General features: G+C 55.7%; 1 protein-coding gene across 1 annotated transcript; it reads left to right on the top strand.

The window, feature by feature from the left end:
* Window positions 1-1,477: 1,477 nt before the first annotated feature.
* On the top strand, window positions 1,478-14,482 carry DENND4B (DENN domain containing 4B). Its single transcript, XM_065877100.1, has 27 exons — window positions 1,478-1,812; window positions 2,413-2,665; window positions 2,920-2,989; window positions 3,189-3,358; window positions 3,431-3,675; window positions 4,109-4,175; window positions 4,272-4,330; window positions 4,498-4,642; window positions 4,918-5,093; window positions 5,249-5,349; window positions 6,105-6,320; window positions 6,862-7,007; window positions 7,304-7,443; window positions 7,536-7,662; window positions 8,083-8,289; window positions 8,622-8,750; window positions 9,803-9,992; window positions 10,229-10,396; window positions 10,657-11,045; window positions 11,209-11,331; window positions 11,533-11,702; window positions 11,784-11,925; window positions 12,152-12,388; window positions 12,919-13,036; window positions 13,128-13,293; window positions 13,382-13,446; window positions 13,547-14,482. The coding sequence occupies exons 1-27, from the start codon at window positions 1,496-1,498 to the stop codon at window positions 13,690-13,692; spliced, it is 4,482 nt and encodes a 1,493-aa protein (XP_065733172.1). The 5' UTR covers window positions 1,478-1,495; the 3' UTR covers window positions 13,693-14,482.
* The last annotated feature ends 3,348 nt before the right edge of the window (window positions 14,483-17,830 follow it).

Below are 17,830 nucleotides of genomic sequence, written 5' to 3'. Positions count from 1 at the left end.
GGGAGAAAGGGCTGCCTTCTGCAGGACTCTTCCCTGGCTCGGTGAGGAGAGGCCCGGGTGCGGAGGTCCTGCCGATGGGGGCCACTCGCTCTTCTGCTGGTCTCAACCTCATGGCTCCCGCCTGCTGCCTTGGGCATAGGGCATAGGGCATAGGGCTCCCATTCGCCAGCACGGGACGAGGCATGGGGCTGTGTCCCAGAGCTAAATCAGGAGGCTGACGCTAACTCCTGGCCTCACCTCGCAGATGTGGAGACTAAATTAAGCTGGAGTTGGTGTGTGTATGTGTGTGTGGCCAGAGCCAGGTTAAGGAGAGCCAGTTTGGCTACTGAGATTCCTTTGCCTCCTCTTCTCTTGGCAAGGGTGGGAGGTTAGGTAGGATTGTACATCCTGGATCCAGGCTGAGCCTCCTCTGCCTTGCTCCGGGTCCTTTAGTCTAAGGTTCCAACTTGGAATGATGCTGTGTTGGCACCTTCAACGGTACACCCCCCCCCCCCAGCACACGCGCGCACACACACACTCACACACCCATAGGCTGGCTTCCGCTGAGCTGCAGCTTCCCCTCCACTGTTTCAGGAAGTCACCTCCCTTCCCCTCTGAAGCGGCCCCCACGCCTTCGGTCCTCAGCTGCAAGCCACCCACCAAGCTCTTTCCCAGCTTCTGCACCCTGGGGCACCCCGGGACCCTTGGGGCTCCTACTCCCTGGGGTTGGGCCATGAAGGCAGGTGAGAAGAGTTACTGAAGACCCGTTGTGGGCCTGTTTCTGTCTCTGGGCTCCATGGAGGAGGGCTTGGGGATTTCTGGGACTGTCTCCCACTCTGCTTTGGACTTAACTGGGGATACCTAAGGATCCTGGAGGTTGGAGGGCAGTGTTTTTTTTGTCAGATAGTGGAGCTAAGTTAGGAAAAAAGGACCCTTGAGTCTGGCAAAAAGATGCTTAAAGTTTGGGTTTTGTTGAGTCCTCACAAAAACCTAGAAGTGGGCTCTTTAAGAACATTAGCTGGCTCATGAGGTTCTTAGAATGTCAACTAGAATAGGAAGGCCAGAAACCCATAAAAAAACTGTAGTTGGCATGATGTCATGGCCAGAAGGAATGATGTCATTGCAGGCCATTACAGAAAAGACTGTGATCTCTGTTATGTTAGGGAGTGAAGTGGGGTGGGGTCTTTAAAAAGGACACAGAAACTATGATGTCAGAGCCCAGGTTAGCTGTGTGCGGTGGAGTGGAGTTTGGGTTCTTTGGGAAGAGGGCTGGTACCACCAAGAGGGAGGGTCCTGGTCTCTTTAAGGAGCTGTGGTGGGCTGTGAGGGCCTGGTGATGTCACAGGCGGGAGAGTTTAGGATTGGCTGACCACTGATCCTGCTTTTCCTTGAAAGGACTAGGAAGAAGAGGGAAGCAAGAGGGGGGAACTCCCTGGTTGCCATGGCAACACCAGCCTTCCTTGCTTCATCTCTCCCCCACTTGACCATTCCAGATGCAGTGAGTGAGGGGGGGGCCATGGCAGAGGAGCGGCCCCCCCGGCTGGTGGATTACTTCGTGATAGCTGGGCTTGCAGGGAACGGAGCACCCATCCCTGAGGAAACGTGGGTTCCTGAACCCAGTGGGCCCCTTCGCCCTCCCCGGCCAGCTGAGCCCATCACAGATGTGGCAGTCATCGCTAGGGCCCTGGGCGAGGAGGTGCCCCAGGGCTACACATGCATCCAGGCTTCTACCGGGGGCCACCCCTTGGAACTCAGTGCTGGGCTCCTGGGTGGAACTCAACCAGTCATCTGCTACCGGAGGGGGCGTGACAGGCCCCCCCTCGTTGAGCTGGGGTGTGTGCACCTACCCATGCTGGCACCAAGGGAGGCTGGGAGGAGAACTGGGGTGAGGCAGGGAGAGGGTATGGGATGAGGGATGTGCAATGGGAACGGGAAGGGAGTGGGCTAGAGGCCAGGGAGAAGGGCCTGAAGTTGTGCGTACTTAGTTCTCACACAGATTTGGGTGCCCATACTGGTGCTGCTACTTGCTAGCTATGTGACCTTAGGCAGGTTATTGAGCCCCTCTGGGCCTTTTCCCTCATCTGTAAATTGGGGGAAATAATACCTCCTCATAGCGTGGTTGAGAAGATTAAGTGAGATAATCCATATAACGGACTTAGCACAGAGTCAATAAATGGTAGCTTTTATTCTTAGTATTTATTAATGAGCTTGAGAACCGTGGAAGGTTAGAGGAGTTGTTACTGATCAAGAAGTAGAGCCAAGGGCAGAAGAGGGGCACAGGATTTTGGAGGGCAGAGTTCAGCAAGAAGTGGGCCCTGGTGTTGGGGTTTGACTAGGCTGAGTAGGTAGGACTAGGTAGGCAGATCTAGCAGGACTGGGGTCTTGCTCCTCTGTATTGGACTTTTGACATCTCTTTCTGTTCTCTGTGCCAAGGGTGTTGTATGAGGGAAAGGAACGTCCCAAGCCTGGCTTCCAAGTGCTAGCTACGACACCCTACAGCCACTCAGCCAACCTGGCCCCTCCAGGCCCTGGGCACCCCCGCACCTACCTCACTTACCGGCGGGCAGCAGAGGGGGCAGGGTTGCATGCCCTGGGCATCACTGACCTCTGCCTGGTGCTGCCCAGCAAGGGCGAGGGCACGCCTCATACTTACTGCCGATTGCCCCGCAACCTCAACCCTGGCATGGTGAGTGGGGCCCTGAGCCAGAAGCTGAGACCTGCCCCATCTCTGTGTGACTGTGTGGACCCTGGGCACAAAGGGTATCCTAGGACCAAGGCGTCTAAAGGCAGGGCGGGGCCCAGAGGCATGACTCTCGTCTTGGGGGACTGGGATTAGTGGGAGTTATAAAGACAAAGACCACGTGGGGGTGGTGGAGAAAACGAACCCCAGAAACCTTTGTTAGCTGTGTATCTGCTTGTCTCTTGCCATTTCTGGGGCAGTGGGGCCCAGCAGTGTACCTGTGCTACAAGGTGGGCCTGGCCAAGGCCAACACGCTGGTGTATGAGGCAGGTGAGTACCCCCTCTGTCTCTCCAACCCCTTGACCCTCTGTGTCCCTCTGCCCTGGTGCCTCTTGGCTGGTACCTTCAGTGTCCACAGAACTCACTTCCCCTTTGCCGCTTGGCCCGTCTCTGGGATCCCCTGCTTCCTTCCCCTGGAGTCTGATTGACCCTACTCCTTTTGGGTACCCCCACTCTGCCGGGGGTGCAGAGCTGCTGGGCCGCTACCCAGAGGAGGACAATGAGGCGTTCCCGCTGCCCGAGTCAGTGCCCGTCTTCTGCCTGCCCATGGGGGCCACTATCGAGTGCTGGCCTGCCCAGACCAAGTACCCCGTGCCCGTCTTCTCCACCTTTGTGCTCACGGGTGCAGCTGGTGATAAGGTGGGTGTGCAGAGTGTGGTCAGGGGTCCGGGCTCCACAGGGCCCGCCTGACTGCCCCTCTGCCCCTGCCAGGTGTACGGTGCTGCCTTGCAGTTCTACGAGGCATTCCCGAGGACCAGGCTCTCGGAGCGGCAAGCGCGGGCCCTGGGCCTGCTGAGCGCCGTGGAGCGGGGCCGGGCACTGGGGGGCCGAGCTGTGCGCAGCCGCCGTGCCATCGCTGTGCTGTCCCGCTGGCCTGCCTTCCCTGCCTTCCGCGCCTTCCTCACCTTCCTCTACCGCTACTCCGTCTCAGGCCCCCACCGCCTGCCCCTGGAAGCGTGAGCACGAGACTTCCCCGGCACTGGGAAGGGTTATGAGGAGATCTCGGGAGGCCAGGAGAGATGGACGAGATTAGGCTGGAGCTGGGGGTGGGGGGACATGGGTGGGCAGAGGAGTGGGGATGGGGCTGTAGTGTGTGGCTGGAGAGTTGGTACACTGCAAAAGTGCCCCTGGCTGAGAGGCTGAGTGGGGCCTGAAATCCAGGCTACACTTGCTAGCTAAGTCCTGGCCAGGGGCTGTGCAGGCCCAGAGGGAATCTCTTTTGATTTGCATAAATGCTGTACATAATGGAGGCTCTGATGGCTGACACCAGTCTCGAGGTGGATCTCAGGGAGGAGCAAGGTTCTTGTGGACAGGTGAAGGAGAAGAGCAAGTGTGGCTGAATGAAGTAGACTGGGAGTCTGCCTCTGACTGGACCCCTCTCTCCCCCAGGCACATCTCCCACTTCATTCACAATGTCCCCTTCCCTTCCCCACAGAGACCCCGCATCCTGGTGCAGGTGAGAGCTGAGGCTGAGGCTGGGGCTGGATGGGAGGAGGAGAACTGCCAAGGGCTAGTCTTCACCATCCTGACCTGTGGCTCTTCTGTCTCCCAGATGTCTCCCTATGACAACCTGCTCCTCTGCCAGCCTGTATCCTCACCCCTGCCCCTCAGGTATGTGCCCAGGTTGGGGGGGCTTTGATGATCAAGGACATGGTAGGTGCCAGGCAGATGGGCACAGGTGTTGAGGTCTGTGCAGGCTGGGCCCAGGTGGTGTCTGTGCCCAGTGACTAGGGAAAGGCCTCCTGCTGACTCTTCCCCCACCTTGGCATTGCCCGCAGTGGTGCCAGCTTCCTGCAGCTGCTGCAGAGCCTGGGCCCTGAGCTGGCTATCACGCTGCTGCTGGCTGTGCTCACGGAGCACAAACTGCTAGTCCACTCACTGCGGCCGGACCTGCTCACCAGCGTCTGCGAGGCCCTCGTCTCTGTGAGTGCTACCCTGCCCAGACTGCCTTGCCTAGAGTGTTCCTTCTGGTGCCCCGGTTCCTACCTAGATTCTCCTTACTTTTCTTTTCTTGGGGAGGGTTCCTCAGCCTTTTACCTTTGGGCACGACCTACAGGACATACAGCTTCTGTCAGGAGCTCTTCTTTGGAGCCCAACTCCCACAGCTTCTCTCAAGAGGCACCACCCCCCAGGGCCAAGGCCCCCTCTCGTGTTGCCCCTACGCCCTGCTCACTGGTCCTCACTCCCTGACGCTTTAGATGATCTTCCCGCTGCACTGGCAGTGCCCCTACATTCCGCTGTGCCCGCTAGTGCTGGCAGATGTGCTGAGCGCCCCCGTGCCCTTCATCGTGGGTATCCACTCCAGTTACTTCGATCTGCATGACCCGCCTGTGGATGTCATCTGTGTTGATCTTGATACCAACACACTCTTCCAGTAAGAGGGTTGGGTCTTGTCCAGGGGGTTTCGAGGTGGGGGGCAGGAGAGGGCTGGGGTATGCAGTGTACCTGCTCAAAAGGAGCCTCAGGCAAAACGTGGAGGAGGCTGGCGAGGAGCCCCATCACCCTTTCTTCCTTCTGTTTATCTCACAGGACTGAGGAAAAGAAGCCCCTCTCCCCTCGGATCCTGCCCCGCAGACCCTGCAAGGTTCTGCTGACTACACTGACAAACCTATACCAGCAGCTGGATCAGAGTGAGGAGCGTGGGCCGGGGTGGGAGGCTGGAAACTGTCATTGACCTTGAACCTCCAGTTTGGGGAGGCCTGTGGGGAGCTGACCTTACTTGAGGAGGTTAGAGGAGTTAGGCTTTCATTTGGTGGAAGTGAGAGGAATTCAAATTCCAGTTTAAGCAAGAGGGAAGCGAATGTCACATTAATATTCCTGAATATGTCAGGGAGGTTGAGCTTGTCATTGGGGAGGCTTGAAACTGTTACTTGAAGGTAACTTTTCTTTTGTAAATTCTTTTTTTAAAAAAATTAATTAATTAACTTATTTATTTTTGGCTGCATCGGGTCTTCATTGCTGCATGCAGGCTTTTTTCTAGTTGTGGCGAGCGGGGGCTACTCTTTGTTGCGGTGCGTGGGCTTCTCATTGCGGTGGCTTCTCTTGTTGTGGAGCACGGGCTCTAGGCACGTGGGCTTCAGTAGTTGTGGCTCGCGGACTCTAGAGCGCAGGCTCAGTAGCTGTGGCGCACAGGCTTAGTTGCTCTGTGGCATGTGGGATCTTCCCGGACTAGGGCTCGAACCCGTGTCCCCTGCATTGGCAGGTGGATTCTTAACCACTGCGCCACCAGGGAAGTCCCTGAAGGTAACTTTTTAGTTACTATTGGTACCAGGTCTGTTAGGACCTGCCGGTGGTGGGGTAGCAACAGTGACTTCTGTGTGAAGGGCAGGGTTGAGGCAAGCCCTACGGGTGCTGGCCCTGATTCTCAGGCTGCCCTGGTTCCCAGCATATACTGGACCCGAGGAGGAGGCCTCCCTGGAATTCCTGCTGACAGACTATGAGGCAGTGTGCGGCCGCCGGGCCCGGCTGGAGCGCGAGGTCCAGGGAGCCTTCCTCCGCTTCATGGCCTGCCTGCTCAAGGGCTACCGGGACTTCCTACGCCCGCTCACCCAGGCCCCCTCTGAGGGGTCTCGTGATGTCGACAACCTCTTCTTCCTGCAGGGTAAAGGGGGCCTGTCTCTGCTTGGGGTGGGGGTCACGGGAGGGGTGGCCAGGGGCTGGGCTCCATGGGGAAGCCCGGGGGGACGAGGAATCACACAGTTTCTTGTTCCTTCACTGAGCACACGTTTTTGTGGGCACCAGCTTTGAGCTGTATGCTCTTCTGGGCTTGGAGAGGGGATAAGGGTACAAAGATGAACCAGCTGTGGCCCTGCCCTCTGGGAAGCCTTGGGCTTGGTGGGGACACAGTGACGCCTGTGGTGAGCCACCCCCATGGGCGAAACTCTCTTCCCTTGGAGACTCCCCAGTCTGAGGTCCTAGGTGCCAACAGATAAAAGGGAGGGATTCCATGGGACTGTGGTGCCGGGGTAGCTGAGCTGCTCGGCTTGGCGTGTGGTGTCGTGGTGCCAGAGGAGCCAAAGAGGGGATAACTCTGATGGCCTTGGACGCCAGGTTGGCAGGGAGCTGAGAAAAGGTTTCGGAAGGGGATGCCTGTGGTAGGGCCCCCTGGTAACCTTCCCCTCTGCCCCATTCTCATCTGTCAGGCTTCCTCAAGTCCCGGGAGCGCTCCAGCCACAAGCTGTACTCCCAGCTGCTGCACACACAGATGTTCTCGCAGTTCATCGAGGAATGTTCTTTCGGCTCTGCTCGTCATGCTGCCCTGGAATTCTTCGACTCTTGTGTTGACAAGGTATTGGGCATTGTCCCTTCTCTTCATGCCCTTTGCCCTCTGCTCTCCTCTTGGCAGTCTCTGTTATCCCAGGTATCAACACTCCCCATCTCATCTGTGGCAGGGATGGTGCCCCTGGAGTTACACAGGGCACAGCCTGTGCAGCGTACGTGACCGGCCTCGTAGACGTACTGCCTTCCCATTCCTCACTCCGTCCCCCAGCTCTGTCTCCAGGGCCTTGAATCTGGACCCACTACCTCCTTCCCTGTGGCTGTGCTTTCCTGCGAGATGCTCATTCTCTTACCATCCTGCTCCAGGTCCACCCAGAGCAGGAGAAGCCGGAGCCAACACCCTTGGTGGAGCTGGAGGAGCTGTCAGGGAGTGAGCTCACTGTCTTTATCACACCTCCCGAGGAGCCGCCGGCGCCAGAGGGCGGTGAATCTACCCCCCAGTACTGGTGAGAGCCTCTTGTCCCCTCACTTGTTGTGAGGCCCCATGGGCTGACGTAGTGCCGACTGCTCCTGATGTTGCCTCTCTCTGCCCCTCCAGCTATGATGGGTTCCCCGAACTACGGGCTGAGCTGTTTGAGTCTCCTCAAGAGCAACCCGGGGCTCTGCCTGTGCCAGGTCCATCCCGTAGTGCCCCCAGCAGTCCTGCCCCTCGCCGTACCAAACAGGTAACCCGCAGGTGGGCCCCCCAGAGGCATCTGGCTCAGGCCAAGGGCTGCTGCTTCAGTTTCTTCATCTGTAAAATGGGTATAATAGTATTTACCCCATAAGGTTGTTGGAAGGTTTCAGTTATGTCTGGCACATAAAAGGCACATGAAATATTAGCTCTTGTTACCACTGTCATCATCCTCATCTTGATTTTCTGAGCACTCTGGGAAACCAGGGGCTTGCTGCCTCTTCCAGGGCACCTGCCCAAGCTCAGGCTAGGCATCTCTGCTTGGGGATCCTGGGCTGTGTGTGCAGCATCGCTCCCGCCTTGTCAGCGCACAGACCCTTCCTCAGGGAGGGTGCCGCTTCTCCCACACTATTTTAAGACCTGCCCTGCCCTGGCATTGTACTCACCCAGGTGTGTCCCCTGCCCTACCTAGGAGATGAAGATCGCACAGCGGATGGCGCAGAAGTCAGCAGCTGTGCCTGAGCTCTGGGCCCGGTGCCTGCTCGGCCACTGCTATGGGCTGTGGTTCCTGTGTCTGCCTGCCTACGTGCGGTCGGCGCCCTCCAGGGTGCGGGCACTGCAAACGGCTTACCAGGTGCTGCGCCAGATGGAGAGCCGCAAGGTGGTGCTGCCCGACGAGGTGGGCACCTGCGCCCAGTCCCAGGGGCTTGTGTAGGCATGGGAGCTGTGAGAGGGAAACTTGGTGACCATGGAAAGCAGATGGGGAGCACGGACACGAGTTGAGAGCTCCATCGCATTCACTGAATTAACGAGCATGTTCGGGTGTAGCAGTAGAGACTGCAGGGTGGCAGGGTCAGCAGGAAGGCTAGGTGGCTCTGAGGCAAGCCCAGGAGCTGCCAAGGGCCAGTGAAGTCTGTGAGAATTGGGGAGGCTGGAGAAGGGTGCTCGCTCAGACTTGAGGATTTGGGTTGGGAGTGAGTCCGCTCTCATCCTGCGCGTCTCCTGGCCCAGGTGTGTTACCGGGTGTTGATGCAGCTCTGCTCACACTATGGGCAGCCCGTGTTGTCCGTGCGGGTCATGCTGGACATGCGGCGGGCAGGCATCGTGCCCAACACCATCACCTACGGCTACTATAACAAGGTACCTAATTTGGGGTGAAGGGGGGATGGCAGCCTGTGCCGGGTAGGTGTGTGGGAAGGATGCTGCTCCCTGACACCTGCCGCTCTCCCCTCTCCTTGGAGATTGGGCCCATACAATCCAACAAGGTCCTGTCACCATTGTCACCCATTGTGCTCCTCTAGTGCCTTAGCACCTACAGACGGTTTTCTCATACTTGGCCGCTTTGATCTTCACCCACAATACCCCTGACAAGGAGGTTGGGCGAGTACTGCTACCTCCCGATGATAGCTAATCGTGGGAGCCAATATGCCAGGCCCTGTTCCAAATACATTTTCCACATCAAATCTTTTTTTTTTTTTTTTCTTTTTGTGGTACACGGGCCTCTCACTGCTGTGGCCTCTCCCGTTGCGGAGCACAGGCCCCAGACGCGCAGGCTCAGCGACCATGGCTCATGAGCCCAGCCGCTCCGCGGCATGTGGGATCTTCCCAGACCGGGGCACGAACCCGTGTCCCCTGCATCGGCAGGCGGACTCTCAACCACTGCGCCACCAGGGAAGCCCACATCAAATCATTTTATCTTTACCACAGCCCCATGAAGTGGAATGATTATTGTCCCCATCTTACAGATGAGGCCATGAGGTTGCAGGGGCTTAGTAACTTGTCCGAGGTACCACAGTGAGTAAGTTAGGGAGTTAGGAGATGCACACAGGCACGCCGATGTTTCCTGAATTCAGGCCCTTAACCATGATACTAACCTATATTTCCTGTTTTTTAGATGAGGAAACTAATGACCCAAAAAATGAACCGATTTCTTCAAAGCCCATAGTTTATAAACAGCAGAGTCTGGATCCAGGTTGTCTCCACTGCTTCTGGCTTCCTCTAGAACCCCTCAGGGTGGCAGCGGCCAACTGTCTCTTCTGGGCTCTTGTTCCCGGCTGAGCCATTGGCAGGACAGTCCTAGGCAGGATGTCTGGAGGAGAAGGTGGTCCCTGGGGCTCCAGGTCAGGCAGTTGGCGTCAGGCTGAGGCCAGGGTATGGAAGTAGGCCATCTTCACGGGCACTGTGCTTGGCAGGCCGTGCTGGAAGGCAAGTGGCCGTCTGGTACACCGGGTGGGCGCCTGCGCTGGGCCAAGCTCCGGAACGTGGTCCTGGGGGCTGCTCAGTTCCGCCAGCCCTTGAGAGAACGGCGGCAGCGGTGGCAGCGTCAGAAGCAGGAGGAGGAGGCAGAGACGGCAGCACAAGAGGCAGGCGGCTCCCAGACAGGTGGGTAGGGGCTGGTGACACGGGCAGGGGGATAGGCATGGAGAGCTGGGGCTGGCCTAGTGGCTGGCACTGGGTGTTCTCAGAGTGGATAAACTATACTTGGCTGGTAACAAAAGAGATGAAGTTCTGCCTGGGAGGAGCCCTATAAATCCAGGTCCACTTAAGGAGCTCTGTTTTGGAACTGGGGGCTGGGTTTCTAGCTGGCTGCCTTTCAATCCCCTCTCTATCTTTTACAGAGCCCTATCTGGAGCGCCCCTCCCCTACCCGCCCCCTTCAGCGCCAGACTACCTGGGCTGGGCGAAGCCTGAGGGACCCTGCCTCGCCTACGGGGCGCCTGGTGAAGAGTGGCAGCCTGGGTAGTGCCCGAGGGGCACAGCCCACTGTGGAGGCTGCCGTGGCCCACAGTGAGTGCCCTTGTCCCACACCCCAACCCTCAGCCCCGTCAGCTTCCCTGACCACTTGCCAGTGAAAGAGGGGAAGGCCAGAGCCAGGATGGATGGGTGGTGCTTTGTGGTGGGCACTGTAGGCGCTGAGGGAATCTTGCCTGGACTGTCACCATGGTGGGGGCTGTGGTGCCAGAGTCTGTACAGTCAGGAATTGTGTTTACTCAGTTCCTGGAGGAGGGGCTGGCCTCCATCTTCCCTGATTCTTTTCTGCCCTGTAGTGATAGAGGCCTTGGGGGTACTGGAACCCCGGGGATCACCTGTGCCCTGGCACGATGGAAGCCTCTCAGACCTGAGCCTGACCGGGGAGGAGCCGGCACCTGGAGGCAGCCCAGGGGACGCAGGCTCAGCCCTGAATACCCAGTCCACTGAAACCCTGCAAGGGCCAAGTGGGCGGGTGCCCAAGGCTGGCTGGCATCAGGATGAGGCCAGCACCCCCCGAAGAGGGCTGGGTGCCCGCCTCCAACAGCTGCTCACTCCTTCCCGCCGCTCCCCTGCCTCTCGTGTTCCTCCGCCTGAGCTGCCCCCTGACCTGCCTCCCCCAGCCCGCCGCAGCCCCATGGACAGCCTTCTGCGCCCACGGGAGCGCCCTGGATCCACTGCATCCGAGGTAGCCAGTGAGGGGAGGGTCCAGACACTTTAGCACCGGGAGGCCTGGGGAGGAGCTGCTAACCAGGAGTGCCCAGAGAGGGCCTTGAGGGGTGGCTGAAGCCAGCATCCTGGGTGAAGAGGAGCATGGGTGTGGCTGACTATGCTTTCTCATGTAATGGCAGAGCTCAGCCTCTCTGGGCAGTGAGTGGGACCTCTCAGAATCTTCTCTCAGCAGCGTGAGCCTTCGCCATTCCTCAGAGCGCCTCAGTGACACCCCTGGATCCTTGCAGCCACCTTCCCTGGAAGTGAGGATAACCCCTCCCACGCAGATGTGCTTGAACACACACATACACCACACCCATTCACTCTGTCAAAGGCAGGGGTTGGGGAGGAGGTGGGAGGAGCCTGGGCTGGGATGTGAAGATGAGAGGGGCTGGGGAAGGAGCACGGGCTCCTGAGCCTAGAGGCCGAAAGGGGCCTGCTTCCTGGGGTCTCCTTGCCTGCAGATCCTGCTGTCTAGCTGCTCCTTGTGCCGCGCCTGTGATTCCCTGGTGTATGATGAGGAGATCATGGCTGGCTGGGCACCTGATGACTCCAACCTCAACACAACCTGTCCCTTCTGCACCTGCCCCTTTGTGCCCCTACTCAGTGTCCAGACCTTTGATTCCCGACCAAGGTGCCCAAAGCAGGGCGAGTGCTGTGGGTGGGGCAGGGAGGTGGAGGTCCGAGGGCTGACCCTCCTGCTATCTCGCTGCAGTGCCCCCAGCCCCAAGCCTTCCTCTGCTGGTGCCAGTGGCAGCAAAGATGCTCCTGTCCCTGGGGGCCCAGGCCCTGTGCTCAGTGACCGCAGGCTCTGCCTTGCCCTGGATGAGCCCCAGCTCTGCAACGGACACGTGGGGGTAAGGGCTGGGCCAAAGGGGCACAAGCTGTGTGTGTGTGTGTGTGTGTGTGTGTGTGTGTGTGTGTTGCCCTGTGGGTGGCCCCAGTGGTGCTGGGGAGAGGTAGGCATTGAGGGCAAGGGACATCCCGGAAGCTGTTGGACATGGTGGCCCAGTGAGAATTGTGGCTCTGAGGATGGGGCCGTGGTACATGCCCTCCATTGCCCTCCCACTTTGTGCCTGACAGGGTACCTCCCGGCGTGTCGAGAGTGGGGCATGGGCGTATCTGAGCCCCTTGGTGCTGCGTAAGGAACTGGAGTCGCTGGTAGAGAACGAGGGCAGTGAGGTGCTGGCGTTGCCTGAGCTGCCTGCTGCTCACCCCATCATCTTCTGGAACCTTCTGTGGTATTTCCAGCGGCTACGCCTGCCCAGTATTCTGCCATGCCTGGTGCTGGCCTCCTGTGATGGCCCCCCACCTCCCCAGGTCAGTTCCCTGATATGGTCCCTGCTTCCTCATCTCCCAGCTCTGTTTCTCAGTCCTCTGTGTCTTCAGTGCTATAGAAAGAGCACAGGCTTTGGAGTTGGTTGTACCTGGTTTGACTCCCGGACCTTTCACTTCACTACTCTAAGCTACAATTTCTCATCTGTAAAATGGCATAAGCGCCACCCCCGCCCCCCAGACAGGGCTGTTGTTAAGGCACTTAGTGTAGTGCCTGGTACCCAGAGAATAATTTGTTAATGTTCATCTATTTATTGCTCTATTCACTGCACCAATATTTATTGAGCACCTTTTAGGTTCCAGGCAGAGTTTTAGGCACTAGGGATGTAGCAGATTACAAAACAGAGTCCTTGCTCTCAGTAGAGCTTGCATTCCCACGGGGAACAAGAGTTCCTTTCTCTCTTCTCTTTGGCTATGTCCTGTAATGTTCCTGTCTCTTGGAATAACGCCTGTCCATTTCCTGTCCCCTGCCTCCCACCCCATGAGCCTCTCTCCTTTATCTTGGCTCCCCGCAGGCCCCGTCTCCTTGGATAATGCCTGATCCAGCATCTGTGCAGGTGCGGCTGCTGTGGGATGTCCTGACCCCTGACCCCAACAGCTGCCCACCTCTCTATGTGCTCTGGAGGGTCCACAGTAAGTCTGGTATTTGGCCTAGGATGGGAAGGGGAAGGTCCCAGACTTAGAGGGCTCAATAATCCTGGCTACCTTCTTTTTTTTCACCCAGGCCAGATCCCCCAGCGGGTGGTATGGCCAGGCCCAGTACCTGCATCCCTTAGTCTAGCATTGCTGGAGTCCGTGCTGCGCCATGTCGGTCTCAATGAGGTGCACAAGGCTATAGGGCTCCTGCTGGAAACTCTAGGGCCCCCTCCCACTGGCCTGCACCTACAGAGGTATCGTGTTCCTATCTGAGAGGTCCCTGGTCTGTCCTGGGCTCCATACCCCCTTTATCTCACTTATACCCTTTTGCCTCCACTCTAGGGGCATCTACCGTGAGATCTTATTCCTGACATTGGCTGCTCTGGGCAAGGACCACGTGGACATAGGTGAGGGAGCAGGCAGGGGGCTGAGGAGTTTAGGGATCTGGGGCCAGGTGTGGAAGCTTGGAATCCTAATATACTGACCTACCTCCACCCTCTTTCCTAGTGGCCTTCGACAAGAAGTACAAGTCCGCCTTTAACAAGCTGGCCAGCAGCACGGGCAAGGAGGAACTGAGGCAGCGGCGGGCACAGATGCCCACCCCAAAGGCCATTGACTGCCGAAAATATTTTGGAGCACCTCTGGAATGCTAGGGACCCTTAAGCTTCCTTCTCCAGCCTGGGCTGAGGAGGTGAGGGAGAATGGATTCTAGAGATAACCTGCTTCCCTGTTGCTTTCATAGAGGAGTTGGGAATAGGCTGGGAAGCATGCCGAGCCGTAGGCTCTGAATGGGGGCAGCAGGAAGAGGGGCCCACTGTTACCAAAAGTCACAATTCCCCTATCTCCAGCCTGCCCTCTGTGCTCATGTTGTTGTTGGAGGAGGCCTGGGGGGAGCTGGCACATCTCTGTTTCGCCTCATCCTATACCAGGAACTCCTCTCCAGGGTACCCACAGATCTGCACTGCCCTGGTCATTTTATAAGTTTTTGTTTTAAAAAACAACTAGAAAGATACACAGCTACTGAGCCTTTGCCCTGAATGGGATGGAGGGATGTCATTCCCCACCAGTGATGGTCCCGCTTCCCTAGAGTTGCCGAAGGAGCCCAAGGCTCTCCATGCCTTTCTACCTTAGTGTTTGTATTTTATTTTAAGTTATTTATTCTGGAGCCACAGCCCCCTTGCTTATGAGGTTCTTATGGACAGTGAGAAAGAGAAGGGAAATGGGCCCGCGTGGTCCAGTGGTTTGTAGCTCCTTGAAAGTTAGGAGGTGGGAGCTAGAGGAGTCCCAGGCTCCCCTTAGGAAAAACTGGTATCCCTCTAGTCCTGATCCTTTCTGTCCACTCCACCTTGGGGAATGCTTCACCCACCCAGGGCCCTGACTGTGCAATAAGGATTGTTCCTTGCGAAGTTTTGTTGGATGTAATATAGTAAAAGCTGCTTCTGTCTTTTTCCTTCTGCCTCCTGTTCTCTGAGTCTGGGATAATGGTGGGGGATACCTCACTTTTTCTCCTGGCTGCACATCCTCCTTTCCACCTTTGCATCCCTTGCTGCCTTCAGGCACGCACTGCTTTCCCTGACCGGGTCTGGTTCTGGTCCCTTGGGGCACAGGGAGTTCTTGGAGCAGGAGAGGGGTGAATCCGGTGCTGGCTATGGTGGTGCCAGTCTGTGTGGTACTTCCGGCCCTCCCACACAATCACCCCCTTGTCCCTCATCTGTACCCCACACAAAGACTCCATTCTCTGGGGGCCCTGAGCTCATCTCTGCCTTCTTTCCTCTCCCCACAGCTTCCCCCTCCCAACTTCTCCAGTACCTCCACAGGGCAGCTCTCACGCATCCTGGGAGCCCTGGAACTCATTCTAGGCCTCCTTAGTTGCTTTAGTTGAAGGCAGTACTCTTCCAACCAGGGACTCAACCTGGGGACAGCACCAGGAAGACAGGGGCAAGGATTAAGGGGCTCACTGCGTGTGGGCGCCCGGCATCCAGGCATCATTTTTCTAATCCTTTTGGTCCACTCGGAGTTCTCCCTTTCTTTCCTATATAATGAAATAAACACAGGAAACACTCCTAACAGAGCTGCAAAATCAGTTACCAAAGGGAATTAGCCAACAAAACAGAAATATCTTGGGGAAGGAGGGCAGGTGTGTCAATGGAGGAAATAACTTACATGAGCCTCTAGCGCAAATTCCTGGGGGTGGATATCGGTGGATGAAGAGAGCCATACTACTTCTGAATTCTGGGACCTTCAAGCCAGAGGATGCGTCCGCATCCTAACTTGAGCAGTGTCCTAAAGGAGCTGCAAAGGAGGGGCTTAGGAAATGCCATCTGTTTTTGCCAGGGACTAGGAGATGCCTTCTTCGGAGGGGAACCCTCATGTCACCCCAGGTTCTGATCAGACCTCACTCCCTAGAGTCAAACTTTCCCTGTATCATCCCCAACAACCTTCTGCAAAGTTGAGTGACTTCCTTCCTGAGAACATAAGTTTCTGTTGAGTGTAGCATGCCCAGCTGTGCACTGAACCATCTGGAATTATAGAGCGAATTTTGGGGCTCAGTCCCTACCTTAATAGAGCATACAGTCTTCCTGGTCTAGAGTGCCCCAATGATGACTCTGCCTCCCAGCTTATGCTTCTCATTTTTCAACAGGCCTGTAGTCAGATGGGTGGAACTACAGAATTCTTTAACCGCGAGAGAACCTGGGGATTCCAATAGCAAAGTACTCACCACAGCATCTGACATCTCTGTCCTGTGGCTTAGGGAACTGTATGAGGGGCAGGATAAGTCCAAATTACCTGGCCCCATTTCTCTTCCCTGACTTTAGAGTGTGTAGGTTTGAGTATGACAAATTTTAGTTAAATCTTGTCTCTGGCACTTACTAATTTTATTACATCAGACAAGTTACTTAACTGCTGTGCCTCAGTTTTTCCTCATCTGCAAATTGGGGAGGTTGTTCAAAGATTAATTATATAATCTACATAAAGTGCTAAACACACTCAATAAACGTTAGCCACAAAAAGAAAACGAACAAACACAGCCTGCATAGGGCAAAGTCATGTCCACTACACCAGTGGCCTTGGAGCTTGATCGCTCCAGATTGAAAGTTCCCCCTCCACGGCCTGATTTTAATTTTGCTGAAAGGCATTTTCTCAGGCCTCACTAGTATCTTCCTCAGGCTAGTATCTTCCACCACTGTGTTTCACATATCCTTGCAGCCCTTGAAGAATGGCCCTTCAGACAGCAGAGAGTGCCCTGGACTGATAATGGACAAAGCAGCAGGTTAGGGAAAGAGGGCTGTACCTTCCATGAGGGCAGTGACTTTGTCCCATTTACTGTATATCCCCAGCACATAGAAGAGTATCTAGTCACATAATAGGTCTTGTATCGTGTGTGAAATAACCGAGCTAGTGAAGGAATTAAAATGACATAATTTTCAGTGTGGTAAAAGACAGGTACTACAAGTAGAATACCAATCGAAGCTGAATTTTGAACTAAGAGGGTGAAATTGTTGGAAAAGTCAGGAAAATTCTCGTAATAGTTAATATTATGTTTACTGAGTACTTACTATGTGCCGAGCACTATCCTGAGCTTTTTTTAAAAAAAATATTTATTTTTTTGCACCAGGTCTTAGTTGTAGCAGGTGGGCTCCTTAGTTGCAGCACATGGGCTCCTTAGTTGCAGCACATGGGCTCCTTAGTTGCGACTCGTGGGCTCCTTAGTTGTGGCATGCAAACTCTTAGTTGCAGCATGCACGTGGGATATAGTTCCCGCATGCACGTGGGATATAGTTCCCTGACCAGGGATCGAACCCAGGCCCCCTGCATTGGGAGCATGAGGTCTTACCCTGTGCCACTAGGGAAGTACCCCTCTGAACATCTAAAATGTATATTTTATAATCCTCACCATTACCCTATGAACTAGGTACTCATCAAGCATTCCCATTTTAAAGATAGGGAAAGTAGGGCATAGAAACTAGAGGTTAAGTAACTTGCACCCAAATCACACAACTGGTAAGAGATCCAAACCCAGACAGTTGGACTCCAGAGACCATGTTCTTGGAAAGAGAAGGTGTTTTATCCACTTTATAATTGGGGCATGCCTCTGCATGTGTGTGTGTTCGGGGGCCCACCTGTATTTTTGTGGACATGTCCTTCATTGGTTTCGTTTCTATTGCACAGCATGACTTCTAAATGATTCGAAAAAACACATTCTAGTGCTTCTGGAACCAGTCATTTCTGGGTTCAAACCACTGCTTAGTCACTAATTAGATGTATGACCTTTTCAGGTTCCTTAGCCTCTCCGAACCTTTTTTTTTTTTGCGGTACGCGGGCCTCTCACTAACGTGGCCTCTCCCGTTGCGGAGCACAGGCTCTGGACACGCAGGCTCATTGGCCATGGCCCACGGGCCCAGCCGCTCCGCGGCATGTGGGATCCTCCCGGACCGGGGCACGAACCCGTGTCCCCTGCATCGGCAGGCGGACTCCCAACCACTGCGCCACCAGGGAAGCCCCTGAACCTGTTTCTTGATCTACCTGGATTCAAATTTCAGCTCTGCCACTTACCATGTGTAACTTTGGGCAAGTCATTTGATCTGTACCTCATTTTCCTCATCTGTAAAATGGGAATAACAGCATCTACCCCACAGAGTTATGAGGAATAAATAAAATAACACACGCATAGCTCTTAAAAGAATAAATAAGGATGCATATATAGCACAATGCCTCAGTCTCTTTTCCCAAAACGTTAGCTATTATTATTCCTTCAACACACTGACTCTGATACTTGGTCCCTATCCTCAG

This window comes from Phocoena phocoena, chromosome 1 (assembly GCF_963924675.1).
Source record: "Phocoena phocoena chromosome 1, mPhoPho1.1, whole genome shotgun sequence".
Lineage (NCBI taxonomy): Eukaryota > Metazoa > Chordata > Mammalia > Artiodactyla > Phocoenidae > Phocoena > Phocoena phocoena.
Note: the sequence above shows the minus strand (reverse complement) of the source record. Positions and strands in the feature narration are given on the sequence as shown.

What these genes read in the sequence shown, in the direction of transcription:
- DENND4B (XM_065877100.1), top strand. Translation starts at nt 1,496, where the DNA reads ATGGCAGAGGAGCGGCCCCCCCGGCTGGTGGATTACTTCGTGATAGCT. An exon ending in CTGGATCCACTGCATCCGAG is followed by an intron (nt 11,046 to 11,208) that starts GTAGCCAGTGAG and finishes ATGTAATGGCAG; the next exon opens with AGCTCAGCCTCTCTGGGCAG. An exon ending in CAAGGACCACGTGGACATAG is followed by an intron (nt 13,447 to 13,546) that starts GTGAGGGAGCAG and finishes CCTCTTTCCTAG; the next exon opens with TGGCCTTCGACAAGAAGTAC.